The following is a 22,207-nucleotide window of genomic DNA, read 5'->3' as shown; positions in this document are numbered from 1 at the left end:
CTTCTTCCTCCTCCTCCTCCTCCTTCTTCTTTTCTTCTCCTCCTCCTTCTTTCTTGAGCTCCTCTTCTCTCCCACCTTCAAAGATTCAGAGGTCATCTAGCCTGGTTGCTTCCTTTGATAAATGAGAAAACTGAGATTCAGAGAGATTAAGAGAGCAGCTAGTAAATTCTTGAGATCTTATTCAAATCCAAATCTTCTCGACTCCAGGTTCAATATTCTAACCACTGAGAAATACTGCCTCTCATTCTTCATTCTCTTTGAATTCTCCCTGTCTCATCCCTCTCCAATCCCCTCCCCATCTTTCCTATCATCTTCTTTTTCCTGATTCCTTCTTTCCTATCTCCTCTTTTTGTTCATCTTTTTTACTTATTCCTTATCTTAGTCCTTCTCCTCATCTTTGTTTTTCTTTGTCTTGTTTATTGGTAAGCCCTAGATAGTGTGAGGGTTTCTCTCACAATCCTAATATTATTCTGTGACTAGAAAATTTATAGGAAGAATAAAGGTAAAAGTTTGTGTTTGGTCAGATGATGAGGAAGAGAAGGGTAGAATCAGGTCCTCCAGCACCTGCTTCAAGTTCTCACTTATGTCACTATAAGTTACAAAAAGAATTTATCTCCTGGTACAGTAATAGTAGTCTCCTACTACCTCCCCATCCTTAAAAAAAAAAAAAAAAAAAAAAAAAAAAGCCCAGAGACTCCAATTCCCTCTCCCCCCCCCAAAAAAAAACCAGCCCTTATCACCCCCCAGAAAAAATGAAAACAATTCATCTTTTAACAAAAGTAGTTTGGCACAACATAAAGAGAAATAAACTTGGTGTCAACAGACTGAGTTCAAATTTCAAGTCTGCCTCTTATTGCCTGTGTCATACTGGGTATCTTTTCTGGAAAATTACAATGTCTAGTACATAATACATACTTAATAAATGTTTGTTTTGGGGGGACGCAGCTAAATGGAACAGTGGATAGAGCACCATTCAAATCCAGCCTCAGGCATTTAATACTTCCAAGCTGTGTGACCATGGACAAGTCACTTACCTCAGAAAAAAAAAAAAAAATTGTGTGTGCCTGTGTTAAGAATTGGACATTGAGTCTTAGAGATAAGGAAGAAGAAGGAGGGAGGAAAGGAGAAAATTTAGAACTCAAAATTTTTTAAACGAATGTTTAAAATTGTCTTTACATGTAATTGGAAAAAAATAAAATACTGTCAAAAAAAAAAAAAAGAATTGGATCTTAAGATGTCCATAAATTTGGGCTGAATAAGTTGTGGTATATGATCGTGATGGAATACTGTAAGAAATGACCAGCAGGGAGGTTTCACAAAAACATGGGAAGACCTATATGAACTGAGGTAAAATAAAGTAAGCAGAACCAGGAGAATATTGTACACAGTAAAAGCAATATTGTAATGATGATCATCTGGGGAAAATTTTAGCTACTCTGATCAACATAATCATCTAAGACAATTCTAAAGGCCTTATAATGAAAAATGTTATCCACTTCCAAAGACAAAACTGATGAACTCAGATTGAAGCATATTTTTTCTTGTTGTTTTTTTTTTGCAATATAGCTAATATAGAAATATGTTTTGCATGACTTCACATATATAATGGGTTTCATATCGTTTGCCTTCTTAATGGATAAGGGAAAGAGAGAATTTGGAACTTGAAATTTAAAAAAAATAAATAAATGTCAAGGATACAGTTGGGTGCTGCAGTGGACAGTGCACCAGCCCTGGAGTCAGCAGGAACTAAGTTCAAATCCAGACTCAGACACTTGATCTTGAGCATTTCACTTAGTCCCAATTGCCTTCAAAAATAAGATAAATAAAATTTAAAATGTTCATTGGTTGGTCAGTTGATTGATTAAAATGAGGTGATAAAATTGGCTATCTTCCACAGTCTTAGGAACATGGTTGAACCACTGATAGAGACAGATGCAAGGATCAGAATAATATTTGCTGATATTTATATAAGGCAGCCTTGGCATTACAGATAGAGTGTTAGACTTGGAACCAAGAAGACTGGGATTCAAGTCTCCCTTCTGAAATTTCCTGGCTATGTGACCCTACTCAAGTCACTTAACTGCTTGGTGACCTAGGTTATGCATTGGAGAAAATGCTTTCTACTTCATTGGTAGAGGAAGTTTCCAGTTTCTCTGGAAAATCTCTATGGTAGTGAAATCACAAACTTAGTCCCTAAACTAACACTTTAATGTTTATAAAGTACATATTATCTCAACTCACAATACCCCTGTGAAGGAGGTATTTCTTCCTCAAGGAGGAAGGAAGGAAATCCCCAGTATACAGATGAGAAAACTGAGGTCAGAGAAATGACTTGTACAACCTCACACAGTTGGCAAATATCTAAGCCATTTAGAATTCAAGTCTTCCAGGCTCCAAATTCAGCAGTCTGTCTCCTAAGCCAATCTGACTTTATACCCTTCTTTGAAGAGGTAGGAGGTTGGAAGTTCAAAACCCTGCATATCTTATTAGATTCAGTTAATAAGTTGGTTGATTTTGCTGAGCCTCTTTTTTCCCTCTGTTCTTAACAGGAGATGGCTCTCTGGGTAAAAGAGTTGGGAGGGATATATTTGGAAATGTAAGTGATGTAAAAATGAAATCTATTAATAAAAAAATTTTAATTAAAAAAGAAGAAGTTTAAAGCCTGAGGTTAGGACAAAGAACTCTTGGGAAATTCTCACATACACAACAACCCCCAGGAGAGGTTAGCATAGACATCAGAACTCCAGACTTTAAAGACATTAACACTAATTGTAAAATGACTTACCCATACATAGACGGGTTTTTAGGAAACAATTCAGTCACTGAAAAACTGGCCATATAAAGAGCTATTCTGCCTTCCTGGGATAGCATCTCTTTCTTCAACAACTACCACTCTCATCACCCCCATAAGCATCTTGTAGTCATAGAGACTAAAGAGACATAGAGGCAGAATTGTCAAACCAGATCTCAGCTCCCCTTCAGAATGAAGCAACAGAGGCAAAGAATAATCAACCCAAAGTTTCTCAGTATTCAGAATGCACCAAGTGCTACCCCTCATCAAACAGTACAAATCCCCTACCTCTATCAAGCTCATTGAAACTTGAAAATTAAGAAAACCCACCCCACAAGAACCAAGAAGGCATTGGAAAGAGCCCCAGACAGGGACTTGTCACTCTCTTTTTCAATAAGCTCCAGTGGCTCCCTATCACCTCCATTATCAAATATCAAATCTATTTGATACTTAACACTGCATAGACCTACTCTTTCCTATCTTTCCAATCTTCCATATTTTTCTACCCTCCACATAGTACAATCCAACAAGACTGGCCCACTTCCTGTAAGATGCTCCATTTCTCATTTTCAAGCCTTTTCCCTGGAGGTTCCTCGGGTCTGGAATACTTTCCCTATTCACATTACCTCTCTTGACATGGTTTTTTGCCATCTTCAGGAGACCTTCTCAATCCCTTCCCACCCCCAATCATTTGACATCACCAGTTTTTTTATTAATTGGCATAATTTGATAATTTTATTAATAATTAGATGCCTGCTTCTCATGCCTGTTTTGCAGTATGTGGTTGTGTGTGTAAGGGAGTACAGGAGCAGGAGGATGGGTTTATTTGTGGCAGCCATGGCAAGAAGAGCCCCAAATAATCCCACACCCTCCTCATTTTCCCTGGGAAGTGGCCCCAGCTTTGTCCCAAGAGAGAAATTTCAGGCCTCACTCTCCTTTTACTTATTATTTTATGTTTGCCTATTTGTTTATATGCTGTTTTACTCATTACAATGTAAACTTCTGAAGGGTAGGGACTGTTTTTATGATTTTGCCTTTCTTGGTATCCCCAGGATTGCCAACATGATTGATAATGGTAAGAGCTTAATAAATGTTTGTGGATTGATTGATTGATTACTAAAATCAAAAGCAAAAAGAAATAATGCTTTCCATAACACAGTACATCTAACTTTTGCCTCTCTCTACAGCTAAAATACATTTAAAATACCCAACAATTTCTGTAATAAAATGTTGGGCAAACCAGTGAAATACAATGCTAGCAGGGCAGCTAATGGAAAGAGGTCTGGGCCTGAAATCCAGAGGACTTATTTTCCAGAGGGATTCCTTCTGCCAAGAAAACCCCAATGAAGAGTCGGACAGGACTTGGGAACATCAAAATCTTCAGAAGGCCTAAGGCATGCATAACTCTGGACCTCATTTTTACCACCTCTAAAGTGAAAGGGAGAGTTTTGGGGTGAGCACATTGATGGTTGCATTTGGTACAAAGAAGTTCTGATAAAGGATCTCCCTATACCTTCATTAATTAGCTCTTGTCTTGGAGTTTATAGTGCTAGAGAGCTCCCTGAGACACTGAAAAGTGAGAAGGGATTACACAGCCAGGATGCATCAGATGTAGAATTTGAACACAGCTCTTGCTGCTTCTAAGGCTCTGTCTTGGTACTCTAAGCCTTAATGCCTCTCACAGTGAAGAGGCTGAAGTACATAATGGCTGAGGCTCTTTCCAACCCTACAATAATGTGAAATATGATATAATTGAATTGATAGCATATCACATATGACATACATGTCTAGCCTCCTTTCTGTCATTCGACATATTCCTTCCCATCCCCCTCCAAACCAAGTCCAAGTCAACAAGCATTTATTCTGAGCCTACAATGTGCCAGACTTCCTGCAGAAAGTAGGATTTCCTCACTAATTCTCCCACCACATGATATTAGCTACAGAAATGGGATACAGAGAAAGTATCTAGGTAAGGAATTGCCCCTCCGAAAGCTTCACCATCTCACCATCACTACTGCCTCTTTCAAAGAGCCAATTCTTCTTCTACTCCAGACCTGATTCTCAGACTGTCAGAAAAGGCCTGATCTTTCCCTGAAAAACCATCTCTCTCCTGAGACAAGGCTGGGCCCACTTCCCTAAGGAAATGAGAAGGAAATACAGGGGCCAGGGCCGTCTCTCCCATGACTGCCACAAACAAAACCCATCCTCCTGCTCCTGCACTCTCACATACACACAAGCACACACACTGCAAAACAAGGCACAGAGAAGCAGGGACATAATTATTGGTAAAATGCTTGTAATGTTGTTTTTTTTTCCTTTCTCCACTCGGTAGCTTTCAGTAGTAGTAGCAGCTTAGCGAAGCACTTGGCTCCGATTGAATTGCAAATCAGCAGCTCTTGCCCCAGGAAGAAGGAAAGGAAACAAGGGAAGAGGGGGAGGGGAGAGAAGTGAAGGAAAAAGGAGGAGGATGGGAGACAGGTAAGAAGAAAAGGGAGAAAAGAATAGGCAGAGAAAGGGAGGAAGGAAGGAAAGAAGGAAAGAAGGAAGGAAGGAAGGAAGGAAGGAAGGGAAGGAAGGAAGGAAGGGAGGGAGGGAGGGAGGGAGGGAAGGAGGAGGGGAGAGAGGGAGGGAGGGAGGGAGAGAGGGAGGGAAGGAGGGAAGGAAGAAACAGAGGAAAAGAAAGAGGGGAGGAAAAGAGGAATGGAAAGGAGAAAGAGGAAAATAGGAAACAGATAAAAAAGAAAAGAGGAAGGGAGGGAGGGAGGGGAGAGAGGGAAGGGAAGGAAAAGAAAAGAGGAGGGGAATAAGAGACCAGTAAGAAGGGAAGGGAGAAAAGAGAAAAGAAGGGAAGAAGGTCATAATAAATGGAAGAGAAAGAAGGCAAGAAAAGGGACAAGTAGAGGAAAAGAAATGAAGGAGGGGGAGAAAGGAAAGAAGGAAAAAGAAGAGAAAGGAGGAAAAGAAAGAGGAAGGGAAAGAAAAAAAGAATCAAGAATGGAAGTACTGTTCAGTAGATAAAGACTAGTGACATAAAATAAAGATCTTGTTTTTTCTACCGTACCCTCACTAGTAGTCTTTATGGGATTGGAGGAGAACCTCCAGCTCTCTCTCTCTAGAAACAAGAGGAGAAAGGGAAGAAGAAGCAACACATCATTTGGAGGCTCCAGCACCAGAGGCACACTCACCTTGAAGAGGCGAAGGATGTTGGCCACCATGATGGAGACTGAACTGCCCGATGCCCCGATGACACCCACCACACGCTCTGGCTTGGTGATGATGGGTGGGCCTCCATTGATGCAACGCACCTCAGTGCCGTCCTTTTCGATCAGGGCCTGCACAAAAGTCAGGGACTGCTCTAGAGCATGGGTATCCCTGGAGCAGGTATCCAGGATGCGGGCACCCAGTGTGATATTGGGCAGTAGGTCAGGATCATTATTGATCCGGTCAAGTGCAAACAGCATGGCCTCCAGCCGGTGGATGCCTTTCTCTTTCTTAAGCTCCCCACAGGCTTTACCTTCAGAACCCCTTCCGTGAACTGGGAATAGGCCCCCAAGAGTGATGTCTCCATCAATCCGGATAGAGTTCATGTGGGGGTGACCCTGGCCTCTGGGTTTGCCCAGGGAGGGGGCTACCCAAAAAAAGCTCAGGCTGAGAAACAGCAGAAGAGGCAGCCACTGCAGGCACCAGCAGCCTTGGCTCTTCCTAGTCATCGCCAAAGGACAGAAAGGGAAGGAAAGTCCTAAAGACCCATGAACAGCAGACAGAAACTCCTGGCTTTAGCGAGGTCCTGCAGCATGGGCTTCTGCTCCAGGTTCCCCCAAGGTTCTCACAGGGATCGGGTTAGGAGCAAAGCTTTGGGGAGTTCCCATGAGATCCAAGGGGCCAGACCATGATGTCTTGTTTTCATGGACACTAGGAATGCTGTCCCAGGGATGAAACTCAGTGACTCCAGAAGATTCCACGATCCATGCCAGAGAGTGACCAGCAGCCAAAGGGATATCCAACAGCCCGTGGTCTATGTTTCATAGGATTCACAGGTCCTGATGGATGGTCCTTCAATTGCTCACTGCAGAGAGAGACACGAAGGCTGTTGGCTTTTCATCATGTGGTGTTAAGAAGAAAATTGTTCTGTTCTTCCAGCCTTAGAAAGTAGAGCTAATGAGAGGGAAGGAGAGAGAGAGAGAGAGAGAGAGAGAGAGAGAGAGCGAGAGAGAGACAGAGAGAGCGAGAGAGAGACAGAGACAGAGAGACAGAGACAGAGAGACAGAGACAGAGACAGAGAGAGAGACAGAGAGAGACAGAAACAGAGAGAGAGAGAGAATGTGAAACAAAACCCCACAGAGGACATTAACTATTCTGATCTCTGCCAGAGAGATGGAGATGCCAGAGGTTATCGCCAAAGGCTTTGCAAATCTCCAAAATTTGATTTATTTCCAGCCATCCTACTCTAGAGACAGTATGAAATAGAAACCCAGCCCTCTGGAAGACAACTGAAGCTCTCCTTTTCCCATCTACACCCAAAGCATCCATAAGGGAGATGCCTATGTCCTCCAGGGCCCGGCATGCTCTGGCCAGAAACAGCTGTGGGATGCACATCACTCTAAGCAATATACAAACACACACACAGCTTCCTGCTTCAGGGTCCTTCACAAATGCTTGCTCCCAATAAATCAGGGTGTGTGAGACACCAATCCCTGGTTGGTAATCCCCAGAAAAATCGGAGCAACTCACTCCAGTGCCCAGTGGCTACTTTATCCCTCTCTCCTGTCAATCAACAAATGTTTCCTAAGTACCTACTAGGTGTCAATCACTCCTTACTAGAAACTAGATACTAGGGATGGGGAGATGGGACCAGAGAGGGTCAGAAGTGACTAGAGGTAAAGACACAAAGACATGATGTCTATATAAATGCTTAATTTGTTCATTCATAGCGAAAGAAGCACTGGCTCTGGAAACTGGACTGGATATAAATAAATCCCAGCTTAGCTACTGACTGTACCTGCATGGACCATAAACAAGCCAGCATCTCTCTGGATCTGACTTCTTCATCTATTAAAAGAAGAGATTGACCTAGATGATCTCCAAGATCTCTTCCAGTTCTGTATCTTATAATTGTAAAAATTGGGCCCAATCCCTGACTCCAAGAAATTTACAACTTTGTAGGTGAGGTGAGACTTATATTCAAATAAAACAATTAAATAGCAGTACAAGGCAGTATATAATTAAGGGCTAAAATGTGCAGTTAAGACCATTAGCACTTCAGGATTTAATAATAACACCTCTCATTTAAGGAGTAGTGCTACAATCTCATTCGATCCTTAACCCTTTGGGATACAGAATGAAAGTATTATGAATCTCCATTTTATAGAGGGAAAAGCTGAGACCTAAAGAGGGAAATAAATTGACTTCTGACTCTCAACATAAGGCTCTATTTGCTCTCCTGAGGTATGTCCAAATCACACCTGGACAACTCATAGATTAAAAAAAAGAAATGAGCTGGGACCATCCAGTCTCCCTGGAATTTTTTCCCAAGAGATAGGAAAGTTTCCCCTCTTCTTCCCTTCTCCTCTCCAACCCCAGGTTGCCCAGTATCCCCAGGTGAAATGACCAGGTGATGATGCCTCACTTAAGGAAAGAGACCATGGCTGCCTCCTCTCTTTGGTCTTTCTGTCCTGGATTAGAGCTCAGGTTACCACTCCCACTGCTGTCTATTATTATTATCAATGTCATTATTATTCTTATGGGCATTAAATATTTATCCAGGAGGGCAGAGAATGCCAGCTTTTCCTTTATTCTCACTCCTCTGAAGCTAGTGTTGCCCTGGAATCAATCGTTCCTGCCATCTACCACTATTACCATTTTCAGTCCTCTTTTCTCTGTCAGCAAGAATGAGAGGGTTTAGGTCACAGGGGTCCTCAAACTTTTTAAATAGGGGGCTAGTTCACTGTCCCTCAGACTATAGTCTGAAGCCAGACTATAGTCTGAAGCCGGACTATAGTAAAAACAAAAACTTTGCTTTGTGGGCCTTTAAATAAAGAAACTTCATAGCCCTGGGTGAGGGGGATAATCATCCTCAGCTGCCGCATCTGGCCCACGGGCCAAAGTTTGAGGACCCCTGGCTCTAGGAGGACAATTATGGGCCTGGTTGGGGAGTAAGATGCTCGGATCATCTCTTCATCCAGTAGCTGCCCAAAATGAATCTGAAAGGAATACCCTTGTCTCTGTTTCCCTCAGTTTCCCAAGAGAAGAAGTTAGAATTGATTTCAAAGCCTTCAGGGAAAGTCACAGTTTCCCCCACCCTGGATAAAAGGATCTAACTGAGAGAAACCTGCTACCCAGGAAGTAAATCTTCCATCTTAACTGCAGGCCTTTCTGGATTCTAAGATCTTAGAACCCACCTCTCTCCTGTATTATATTAGAAGGATGAAGCTCAGCCCCTGTAATATTTTCAAGTCAGAGACTGTAGCAATATCAACACCTGCATTTATATACTCCACCAACCACATTCACATCCATTTGCCTCATTCAATCTTTTATTGCTTCTCAATAAGTGACTTTTATTCCCATTTTACAGATAAGCAAACTGTGGCACAACGAGGTAAAGTCACTTGTCCAAAATCACCAAATTTGTTGGGATTAGAACTTTCCCCAATACCTTCAACCTCCTACAATCAATAAGCATCTCTTAATTGATTATTCTGGGCAGGCACTGAACACTGGAATATAGAATCAACACAGACTTTGCCCTAAAGGAGCTTACATTCATTTAAGGAAATGTAACATGTTCACAGATAAATAAATAAATAAAATTATGTGCAGACGCCAGCTCTTCCACATACTAATTATGGACAAATGATTTGGCATCCTGGAGCCTCAGTTTTCTGATATGTAAAATGAAGAAGTTGGACTCTACTACCTCTAATGTCTCTAGCCTATTTATCTCTAAATCTATAATTTTAATGAGATTCAAGTGAGAGAATATATATAAAATTTACAACTTTTAAAACATTGTCAACATCAGCTCTTGTTACAAGAATACAAATTGTTGTTTGTCCTTTGTTCTCAAAGAGTACCATGACATCAGGGAGGTGATACTATGACATACAAGTGAATTGGAATAAAGACTGTGCAAGGTCACCACCTCACTTTATCCTCCAGAGGCATCTGGGGTCAATGGCCAGCTATTGGTCAAAATGACTGGGGAAATAGCAATGAAATGGGTCCTCCCTTCAAGGAGTTTATAGTCTATTGGAATATGTAGTGCTTGCGCCTCTCCACCAGCACCCAACCCTAGCTTCCCCCTGCCAGTCTCACTAGTTCAATCATCTTTCATTTCTCTCTAGAACAGAGACAGAAGGAGGGTCTGGTGTGGCGGATGACCTGTTGATTGACCCCATTAGAGCTATTAAGCTCTGGTTTTGTTCACTTTTATTTCTATGGAATTTACAGCCCATCCCATTTTTTTTTTTTTATATTTTGCCTTTGTAAATAAATTTGTAAAAAAAAAAAAAAAAAAAAAAAAAAAAAATTTAGCAGCTCCAGGGCAAAATAAATGCTTCAATACATTTACCTGATATGTGATCTTGGGCAAGTCAATTAATCTCTCTGGGCTCAGTCTCTCATCTGCAAAATGTGGGTAATTGTATGAAGTACCCTATAAAGATGCTTCCTAGCTGGAAACCTATGGTCTAAGGATTACAGTAAAAGCCTAGGTTTGAGCTAGGTTGACCTGGTTTGCCACTTATTAGCTTTATGACTGACTTCAGGAAAATTACTTTACCCCTTTTGGGGGGACTTGGTTTGTTCATCTATAATGCTTCAATGGTTCTAAAGATCTGTGATTTACTAGCAAGGCTTTTTGTAGACAATATGATGGTTTATTTAGAGAACCCTAGGAAGTCAAGTGAAAAAAAACCTAATTAAAATAATTAACAATCAACAAAGTTATAGGACAGAAAATAAGCCCACACAAATCACCTGCATTTTCTATGTATTATCAACAAAATCCAACAAGAAGAGATAAAAATTCTACTTAAAATAACTACAATACTGGCCTGCCATGACTTATATAGGAACTATATGAACACAATGACAAGACACTCCTAGTAATAGTTCATGGACCAATATAATAAAAATAACAATACTACCTAAGTTTATTCAATGCCAAACCAATCAAACTGCCAAAGGATTACTTCACAGAGCTAGGGGAAAAAATAATAACAAAATTATTCTGGATTTAACTAATGTGAGCATTCCCTCCAATGACACAAATCCCAACCCATCCATTCATTCTTGAATGATTGTTGTCATGAATTGCTGTGATCAAAAAAAAAAAATTAATCTGTCACTTGTATTGGGTGATAGGTCTCTCTGAATTTAGGCTAGTCAGTCTTCCCAGCTTCTAGGATCATGGAATAACCTTCAAGAATTCAGGGTCAAGATGAGTTCCTTGCAAGGTCATTTTTTTGATTTCCCCCCCTAAATTTATAGTTTCTTTAATACAGAACAGCAGTTCTCAAACTTTTTGGTCTCAGAATCCCTTCACACTTATAAAAATTATTTTAAATTGTAAAACAGCAAGATGATACGTTATATAGAACAGTGGGTCTAGAGTCAGAAAAACATGAATTCAAATCTGAATTTAGACACAACCTAGCTATCTGACCTGCCTCAGTTTCCTCAACTGTAACATGTTTTGTTGTCCTTCAGTCATTTTTAACCATGTCTTCAACAACCAAATTTTGGTGTATTTGCAGCTATATTGGAGCAGATTGCCATTTCCTTCTCTAGCTCATTTTTATAGATAAGGAAACTGGGGCAAACAGGGTAAAGTGACTTGTTCAGGATTACACAGAGGTAAGGATCTGAGACCAGATTTTAGTTCAGGAAGATGAGGTTTCCTGATTCCAGAACAAGCACTATTTCACTGTCCTAATAATCACATCTACCTCCTATGAGGTAATGAGATAATAATAATTGTAAAACATGGCATATAAGAGGGGTTTAAGAAATGTTTGTTTCCTTCCTTATTTAAGACCTCCAAAAACTATGCATATTTTTTCTATTACTATTTACTGTATTAAAAATCAAAATGTCTTAGTGTTATTATGGAAATGGGTCTTAGAAACTCCTAGAGGTCCCTGGACTATACTTTGAAAACTGCTGGGTAAAAGAAATTCTTGGTACCCAGATTTCTCTCTTTCTCTGTCTCTCTCTGTCTCTCTCTGTCTCTCTCTCTCTCTCTCTCTCTCTCTCTCTCTCTCTCTCTCTCTCTCTCTCTCTCTCTGTCTCTTTCACACACACACACACACACACACACACACACCCCACTCTGTGCAGCTTGGTGTCAATTAAGTGATCTCTAAGGGTCACACAGTTAGGTAGCACTTGAACCAGGATCTTCCAGACTTTTAATCTGACCTTCTAATCTTCTGTCTCTCTCATCTGTAATTTTTGCCCGTTATAAGTTCTGGGACTTTGACAGTGTAGGGAGCCCACAATGGAACTCCCTCTGCCAAATACATCATTATCTACTAGAGAATTGTCTGCAGCACACCGGGAAGTTAAATGCTCTGCCTCACATAGCCAGTATGTGTCAAAGACAACTTCCCCCAGCTCTCAAAGAGAAATCATTTGGGATTCAAAGAGATAAAAGACTGAAAAGTTAATGTTTAGAAAACTGTAAAAGGAATATATAGAATATAATGAGGAATATAAGGAAAACAGAATAGGAATAGAATTCAGAACACTGAGAATCCCTACTTGCTCAGGAATGGCAAAATTCCTTCTTTTTGCCAGGCTCCAGGAGATGGGTCAGAATGGGAGGTGGGAAGGGTTTCAGTCTCACAGGACATTTGACAAAGGCACACTATTTACAAGCCCTGCCCTCTCTGAGCTCCTCAGAGAGCTAGGCAAACCACTGCCTGTTATAGCTCCCCAACACCCCCCTACCACTACCACCACTCTTTTGTTGGAGTAATGGGAACAAGTAGAAGGTAAAAATACTGGGTGAGTGGAAGGAGACACAAAAAACTGTCGGAGGGAGGGAGGGAGGAAGGAAGGAGAAACTGCATGTGAAATGAGCCCCCTCTACCCTTCAGGCAGGTCTTGCCTCATTCCTAAATCAGGGGAAGAGAGATGAGGAAAGAAAGAAAGGATATATGGCCAGACAAGACAGGAGGAAAAAGGGGGTTGGAGAGGGGAGAAAAGAGAGAGAGAAATGAAGAGACAGAGAGAGACACAAAGTCATCTCTTATTAAAGGAGAAAGAGGAGAGGGGAGCTTTCTCAGAGAAAAGGTTTCCTCTCCCAGATCTGTAACACTTCCCTCCCCTCAATCCTAGTTCCCTCTATCTTTAAATCCCATTCTGGCATTCTCTCAGCATAGCCAAGCAAAATTCAAAAGTGGAACATTGGGATGGAAAGTATTTTCCACTCTAAATTACCAATTATTTTCTGAAATATTCAGCACTGATCTATCTATTCAGGTATATGCAAAAGTATCTCCAGATGCAACTTTGTTACTCCTTCTTCCTTCTCTTTTCTCTGTAACTCTTTCTTTTTCTTTCTTCTCTTCCCTCTTCTCTCTCTCTCTGAATCTCTCTCTAAGTCTCTGTCTCTCTCTCTCTCTCTCCACTTTTCCTATTCTAGTCTCTTTACCTTCTCTCCTTTTTCTCTCCTGCTCCTGTGACAAAAATAGAACAAAGAGAAAGTCAGGTAACAGGAGAAGGGAAAGAGAAAAGGGCTTCAGAGAAGAGAGCTCTGAAGCAAATCAAGGGGCTAGAATCCCAGCCCCTTTGTTTAACTAGGTCAACAATTACAAGATTAAGATCTAGGTGAAAAATTAGACATCACCTAGTCCCTCCACCTGTGAAGAAAGTAAATGAACCCTAGTACATGACTGTGAGTTTTGGGAAAACTGTTCTCCCCAGATAAAGTAATTTCTGAACTCAAGGAAATGGAGCTTTGCTACTAGCAACAACAGGGTGAACGAGAATTATTCTACTTTAAAAGGGGCCTCCACCATCTTAGAGATTTCCTGCCAATATAGGGAATACAGATAAGACTAACCTCAAAGAAATGAATTTCCCCTAGGAGTAAGGCTGATATTTAGCAACTCCCCAGACCTTAAGATTTGCACAATTCCCCATTTCCTTTTCAGCAGAGGAATGCCAGTGATTAGTTTTATATTCTAAGCAAACCTACAAAGTTACAAAATCCCAAAATTTACCCTAAAAATCTGAAGCTGCAGCTAGCCCAAGCCATCTTCCTTAGTACACTAAAAACTTTCTTTTCCTTTCAGTTTGACTACTCATTTTTTGACTGCCAGTCAAAGTAATTAGTACTTACTTCCCAGAGTTGTTGAGAGGTGCCTGGTACATAGTAGGTACTAAATAAATGATTGTTTCCTTCTAGTGTTACAGATATAATAGTGGGTAAGACTCTCCCTGGACTTCAGAGGAACTTGGTAGGGAAACTCTCACAACACACTTCATTTTATAGGCAAGGCTAAGGTTTCTGTAGTGAATGAGGGCGAGTCATTTAATTTCTAGGAACTAAGCAGAGGGACCTTATAACTGGATTCTTTCTAGTTCTAAGTCTGATGAGTCCATGACTGGAAAATCATCTCATCCATACCTTTGTCTCCAAGCTGAATTCTACCTACCCCAGCTGAGCATCTCCCAGTCTTAAATATCTCCATCTCAGGGAATTAGAAATCTGAACACTAGGGCTTGAACCTCTTCAATTTGTGAAATCCTCCACTATATCCCAATGTTAATTTTTTATACTGAACTAGTTTTGTTTTGTTGTTGTTGTTCATTTTTTTAAATTATCAAATAGCCAGTTTGAACCCAAACTAAACCTGTTTATTTCTACTGAACTAAATAATAATCATAACAATCTTAGTTAATGCGTATACATGTACTACATATACCTAATACATATACATGTAATCCAGAAATAGGGATGGTTCAGGTGGAAAGAAAACTGGGTTTGAAATAGAGAAATCTCTATTTCACAAGAGTTCAAAAATCACCACAGAATAGGAAAAGATCTGGGATTTGAATATAATAGTATGAATCAACAGTTCAACAAAGCAATCATGATGTCCAGAAAGATGATGGTTATTAAGTCTAGACTTTGTCCTGTGACAATAGAGGATAATGGAGTCAAAGGACCTCGATTTGAATCCTCAATGCTATATTCCTCATATGTGAGGTTGAGCAAGTAGGTAAATTTCCCTAAACCTCAACTTCTTTATTTATAAAATGAGGGTGCCAGACCAGATGATTTCCCTATCCAGCTCTATCTACGTCTACAATCCTGTGAGTCTATGATCTGGAAGTCAATTCTAGGTATCACATTTTAGGAGAATCCTGGACAAACTTAATTGCTTCTAATAATAATAGCATTTATGTAGGGTAGCCAAGTGATGTAGTGAACAGAGTGTTGGACCTAGAAATAAGGAACTTCCTAAATTCCAAACTGGTCTCAGATCCTTACTGGATATACAATCCTGGGCAAGTCATTAACTGTGTTTGCCTCGGTTTCTTCATTTATAAAATGAGCTGGAGAAGGAAATAGCAAATCATTCCTGCATCTTTTCTAAGAAAACCCCAAATAGGGACAAAAAGAGCCAGACACAATGCAACAACGAGAAACATTTAATATAACACTTTGAGGTTTGCAAAGCACTTTACAAATATTATTTAATTCTCACAGAAAGTCTGTGAAGTAGATGTTATTATTCTCCCCATTATATAGATCAGGAAACTGGGATAAACAGACTAAGGGATCTGCCTAGGGTCACACAGCTAGTTATTGTCTGAAACAAGAGTCAAAATCAGGTCTTCCTGAGTTCTAAATTCTGACTCCCAGTCCAGTGCTCTAACTACTGCACCACCTAAGCTGCCCACCTAAAAAGTACCAACTAAAACACTGGGAATGTTTAGATTAAAGTAAAAATGCCTTATGGGCCTTATAACAGCTGAATCCCAGATGTGTTCTTCCAATCAGAGTAAGAAAAAGCAGCTTGACTGCCAGAAGGAAAAGTCCCAAGAAATAGCCATCCACCTCTGCCTTCTGAGGATCTGCCCTTCCTCTGGAGGATGGAGCATTAGTCTCTTTTCTACTAACAGTCAGGACCCACCTACCTAACTGGATTCCTAGCTCTACTGAATATTCTTTTCCCTAAATTCCACATTCTGTCTTCTACCTCGGCCCAAATATATCTCCCCAAATCTAAACATTCCTCCCCTCTACCTCTCAGAATCCTGGTCTTCCTCAGTTCAGGTGCCATGTTCTCTGGGAAGCCTTCCTGGATTGCCTTTGGATTGTTAATGTCCTTTCCTTTCTCAGTTGGCCTTTTTATCATTTGTACAGCAGAGAGCTCAAGCTCCTTGAACATAGGGCTTTTTGTGTCTTTGCATCTCAGGCCCCCCACAATGCCTTGTACATGATAAGTGCTTAAAAAATGTCTGTCAATTAGACTGTAGTCCTTGAAGAGATTTCATGTTGAGGAGAAAGGTTTTAGCTGCCATACACTGGCTATATGACTCCAGGCAAGTCACAAGCTCTAAGTGAGCAGGCAACTTTAGAAGATTATAAACAAGATGCAAATCAGTATTGGTGGGTGAATTTTCCTCCTCTGGAAGTACCCTAAACCAATGAAATCATAGGTCCAGACCCCATGGCATAGAAGCAATGGGTAACAGGGAATGGGTTACAGGAAGTAAATTTAGGCTTGACACCCAGAAAAACTTCTTAACAATTCTAGGTGCCCCAAAGAGTCCAAAAGTGAGATATAGTTGAGATGTGCAAGATGAGGCTGAGGGAACCCCTTGTTGGGGATGAGTAGCAGGGATTCTTATTTAGGAAGAAGTATGAGATGAACAATGAGGTTTCCTCTAAATCTGAGATGCTGTGACTCTGTAACCAAGAGAAACCACTTAATCTGAACCTCAGTTTCCTTATCCATAAGAGTATGGCAAGAATGCTTACACTGCCTATGCCACAAGTTGTTAGGACTAAAGAACTCTCTGAATGTGAGACATTATTCAATTGATTATAATATGATAATCATAACCTTATTATGTATTTATAATTTGTTTTATTATAATATTATATATTTATGTTATTATAATTAATTTAATCAGCCAATTACTAAGTATCTACTGTATTATGAGTAGAATTATTTTATAACATTACAATGTTTATTTCTTGTTATTCAGTCATGTCCAATTCTCTTTGAGTCCATTTGGGATTCTCTTGACAAAGACACTATAGTAGTTTGTCATTTCCTTCTGCAGCTCATTTTACAAATGAGGAAACTGAGGCAAACAGGGTTAAGTGACTTGTCGAAGGTCATACACCTAGTAATTGAGGCTGAATTTGAACTCATGAAGATGAGTCTTCCTGATTCCAAGCCCAGTGCTCCATCCACTGGGTCATGTTAAATATTTTAATATTTAAATATTTTATATATTTATAATAATATTACATAATAATTTTTTCTTATAGCTTTAAAATATAACTATTCTGGTAAGTGGTTCATCCAATCAACTAATTATTAAGCAACCATTATGTCAGAATTATTTTATTCTATAATAAAAATCATTTTATTATAGTTTTACAATATATAACTATTCTTATAATTGATTCACTCAATTCATTATTTTTACCTACTATATTATAATTATAATTCTTTTATTGTATAATAAAATTTATACTATTATACTTTTATAATATATAACTGTTCTTATAATTTATTACCTCAATCAATTAATTATTAAGCATCTATCATATGATAAAGCAGCTACTTATGAGAAAGTGTCCTAATGGCTAGAATGCTAGAGTTGTTCTCATGAAGAACTGAGACTCCTAACTTCAGACATTCTTAGTCTCAAAATTTCTCCATCTATATATGAAGATAATGATAGCACCTACCTCACAGAGTTGTGCAAGAATCATGTAAGAATGTATGCAAACCAATTTGCAAACCTTAAATCCTCATAAAAATTCTAGCTGTTATTATGTAACTTTGCAAGCTTTAAAGTGCCATATAATTAGCTGTTATCATCCATTGGAATCCAGGCTCCTGGTGGGCAAAGAACTGCATAAAACTTTTCCAGGTATTCTCAGTACTTAGCATAGTACCTGAAACATTGTAAACTCTTAATAAAATCTTGTTGATTGATTGATTGATTGATATATAAGACACTGTGATGAGCCCTGAAGGTACAAAGATGAAAAATGACCTAATCCTCACAATACAGGGCCTTGCAATCTAATAAGGAGGATGTGACATGTGCACAAATCAATAGGAAGATACACAGTGGAATGTGATAAAAGCAAAGGAGAGATTCAGACAAAATGCTTTTGAAAAAATTTGAGAAGGAAGTAATCACTTGGAATATATCACATCATGAGGGTGGGTAAAAAGCAATGTATGTCAAGGTAGACAGAAGCCCTGGGCTACCTTGGACAAATTATTCAATCCCTCTTGCCTCATTTGTGAAATGAGGGTGACCAGGTGGGAAATCAAACCAGATGGCCCTTTTCAGCTCTAAATTCTCTGATTCAGGTTCTCCTTTCAGCTGGGGGCAATCAGGGAAGGCTTCCTAGAGGCCCCAGCAGGATGTGAGCCTTAAAGAAAGAGAAAGATTTGAACAGGCAGAGGATCCAGTATGTTTTAATCTTGCTGGGTGGGCTTGTTTAGGAAGCTTTGCACAAAGGCAGCCTTTCTCAAATATTTTGGTCCCAGGACTCCTTTTGTGCTCTTAAAAATTATTGAGGACCCTAAAAGTTTGGGTCATATCTATTGATATTTAATTTTTTTTTCTTGGTGAATGTCTATTATTCCCCATCTCTTTTCTTTTGATATTTAGCTGTGTGTTGTTCAGTCATTGTCAATTTTTCATGACTCCATTTGCAGTTTTCTTGGCAAAGATATTGGAATGACTTGCCATTTCCTTCTCCAGATCATTTTATAGATAAGGAAACTGAGGCAAAACAAGGTGACTTCTCTAGGGTCACAGAGCTAGTAAGTGTCTGAAGCTGCATTTTAACACAAGTCTTCCTGACTCCAAACCCAGCACCATCTAGCTATTCATGATATTTAACTATTAGATATTAAAATGTCTTATATTATTATGAAAATTGTTTCGACCTCTAAAACACCCTAAAAAGGTCTCCTTTATTATTTCCTTTAAAACTACTTCAGCACCCCTTCTTTCTACATAAGTTTTTTTAATTCCCTCCTCCTATAAATTAATCATATATTTATTTTGTTTATGCTTATTTACATAAGTAGCATGATCAATTTAGAATTGGGAAAAACTTGGTTACCAAACCCAAGCCCTATTTAACAGATAAGGAAACTAAAACCCACAGCCAATAAATTCTTGAGGCAGGATTTGAATCTAGGTCTTCCTGATTCTATTGCTCCATTGATAAAGTGAAACCTACTTGAGGGAAGGGATTATTTCATTTTTTGTCATGGTCTCCCGGTTTAGTGCAGTACTAAATAATTTACTAAATAACTATTAATCAGTGCATCAGATATTAGAATTAAAGAGGTTTCTGAGGATATTTAGTCCAAGTTCTTCATTTTACAGTTTCAGGAAACCAAGGCCAAGGGAAATTAAGAGGCTTGCCCAGGGACCACATATGTAGTAATGATGGGAAGTGATTCACCCAGGATCACACAGCTAGGATTTGAATACAGATCTCTCCTAAATCCTGTGTTCTTTCTAAGTCTGGAGTGTTCTCTAAGACTCAACCACCATATCTCACAATGCCTTTAATAGGAAAATGCCCTCAGAGTTCTGACCTGGGATGCCATTTCCACATTAAGCTAAAGAACTTTCCTTCCTTACCTCCCTCCCTCCAGACAGTGGAGACAAGGACTTCTCCAGCTCTAGCACATTTGTCAAGCTACTGTGACCCAAGGCAGAGGATCCAGATGAGCAGCACTGTCTGAAGGATGAGGCTAGTGTAGGATGGGGTCTGAGGGAAAGAAGCAGCCTGAAGCAAAGAGTGGAGACCAACATAGAAAGAAAATGAAAACCAGGCAGAAGTGATAAGATTCCAGTCCCAGGGAAACCTGGGAAGACTATATAAAACTAGTGCAGAGCAAGCAGAAGCAGGAGGAAACTTTGTACTCTTAACACTGTAATAATGAACAATTCTGAAAGATTTAAGAACATTGATCAACAAAATGATCAGCCTTGATTCCAGAAGAGCAATGATAAAGAATACTGACTATCCACCTGCTGACAATTAGGCAGAATGAAAGACACAATTTTGGGCACAGCCAACATGGGAATCTGTTTTGCTTGACTATACATATGTGTCACAAGGGTTTTTGTTTTTATTTATCTCTTTATTTTTCATGAGTGAGAGAGCTGGGAAGAAAAGAAAATAAATGTTTCTTAATTTTTTTTTAAGGTATCTAGGTAGCGCAAGAGATAGAACACGAGGCCTAAACTCAGGAAGATCTGAATTCAAATCTAGTTTTAGACACTTAGCAGCTGTATAACCCTGAGCAAGTCACTTAACCTTGTTTGCCTCAATTTCCTCATCTGTAAAATAATCTAAAAAAAGAAAATGGCAAACCTTTTGTTCCAATATCTTTGCCAAGAAAACCCATAATGGGATCATAAAGAGTCAGACAGGACTGAACGACAAAAAAAAATTTAATCAGAATATATAATCAGTACAGAGAGATCCAGTACAGAGAGAACTCTAGGTCACTTCATTCTTTTTTTTCCAGGGTGGCCACTGCTATATGACACGGGGTGCTGCCAAACCAAACTTGGGGCTGTCTTCAGCTAAATAGCAACAGTAACTTACATTTCCATAATGTTTTAAATCTTTATAAAATGTTGTCCCATGGCAATCTCATGAGATAGCTAATACTCAGCATTAGGATCCTGATTTTACAGATGAGGAAATTGAGGGTCAAAATGATCAAAATGACCTATTTGTAGTCACACAGCTGTTATACTTGAACTACCTGAGGGCAGAGATTAGTTATTTCATTTTTGAGCTGGGATTTGAATCCAGGGCTCCTGACTCCAACAATATTTCCAAGTCATGTTGTTATACAAGGAGGCTTTTGTAGGTTGTTTGGGGATTTACCTCCTCTTTCTGACCATGTTTAAATATATAATTTTTAGGTTTCATATAACTTTCAGTTCCTTCCCTATATATCCTTCCCTATTCCCTAAACATAGAGCTATAGACATGTAACAAAAAAAGGAAAACAGAGAAAAGCAATTCAGCAAAAATAAGCAATATATGAACTCAGACTGACTGAAGGGCCAAGGCTTCCTACCCATAGTCCCTCACTTCTGCAGAGAAGGAAGAGATGCAATTTTCTCTCCTCTCTCCTCTGGGTCCATTATGATAGTGTAGGATTCTGATAATGTTTTTAGAGAGGAAATCTAGTATAGTGTCAAGAAGGGACTGGGTGACTGTGAGGAAAGGACTTGTGAAAGCCAGGAGTGCTATAGAAAACAGGAGCTGTCTCAAGCATGCTCGGAGTTTCAGACAACAGATCTGCTGACAGACTTTTGCAACACTCCCTGTTCTAAGTGAAGCTCACAGAATCCAGAGTTGGAAGGGACCTCAGAGTCTGCTTATTATGGCCAATCTCCCTTCCACATGACAGCCCTTCTCCCATTCAAAGACAACTTATCACAGTCCCCCTGAGTCTTCTCTTCTCCAGACTAATTATTTAATCACTCCTATTTCTTTCTGTCAATCTTCCCACTGAGAGTTTTCCAGACCCATCCCTATCTTGAGTGCTCTACTCGGGGCATGTTTCAGATTATATGGCTCCCCTTAACACCTGCATCTGCCTGGGATGCACTTCCCCCTGCCCGGTTCCAGTGCCTCTGCTAACCCCAGTTTGATGGCTTACTTTCTTTCTCCTACGAGAAGGAAACCAGGACTCTGACCTAGAAATATGTACAGCATGATTCTTCCTAAGGACTCATTCAAATATATAGATTAGGGGAAAAGACAGAGGTGAAAGGTAAGTATTCTCAAGGTATGGGGACAGTCAGATGGCTAGTGCAAAACAAGGGCTTGGAGATGTAAAAGTATGTTTGAAAGCAGCAAAAAGGCCAGTTGAACATGGACAACAGAGTCTGAAGATAGGGTAATGTAGAATAAAGTTCTAATGTAGGTTGGGGACAGATATAAAGGACTTTAAAAGCCAGAGTAACTTATATTTTGTCCTGAAAGTAATAGGGAGCTCAAGTAGTTTACTGAGTACAAAAATAACAAGGTCAGATCTTCCTGTTAGTGTCCTCTGAAGCTGTTTTTGTTAACAGTTCATCTATAAAATGAAGAAAACTTTTGCTGCCTACCTTACAGAGTTATTGTAGATGGAGTCCTTCAAACATTATAAA

The 22,207-nt window shown here is 39.6% G+C and overlaps 1 protein-coding gene across 4 annotated transcripts in view; it reads right to left on the bottom strand.

Moving 5' to 3' along the window:
* The window catches only part of GRM4 (glutamate metabotropic receptor 4), a 314,992-nt gene that overhangs the window by 277,271 nt on the left and 15,514 nt on the right, over positions 1-22,207 (bottom strand). For 3 of the 4 annotated variants that reach the window (XM_031965046.1, XM_031965049.1, XM_031965048.1), the window contains exon 2: positions 5,977-6,946. In XM_031965046.1, coding sequence (XP_031820906.1) covers positions 5,977-6,501 — 525 coding nt within the window. In that variant the 5' untranslated portion in view covers positions 6,502-6,946. The remainder of the gene's footprint in view (positions 1-5,976; positions 6,947-22,207) is intronic. The other variant, XM_031965047.1, reaches the window with a different exon arrangement.

This window comes from Sarcophilus harrisii, chromosome 4 (assembly GCF_902635505.1).
Source record: "Sarcophilus harrisii chromosome 4, mSarHar1.11, whole genome shotgun sequence".
In the NCBI taxonomy this organism is placed as follows: Eukaryota; Metazoa; Chordata; class Mammalia; order Dasyuromorphia; family Dasyuridae; genus Sarcophilus; species Sarcophilus harrisii.
Note: the sequence above shows the minus strand (reverse complement) of the source record. Positions and strands in the feature narration are given on the sequence as shown.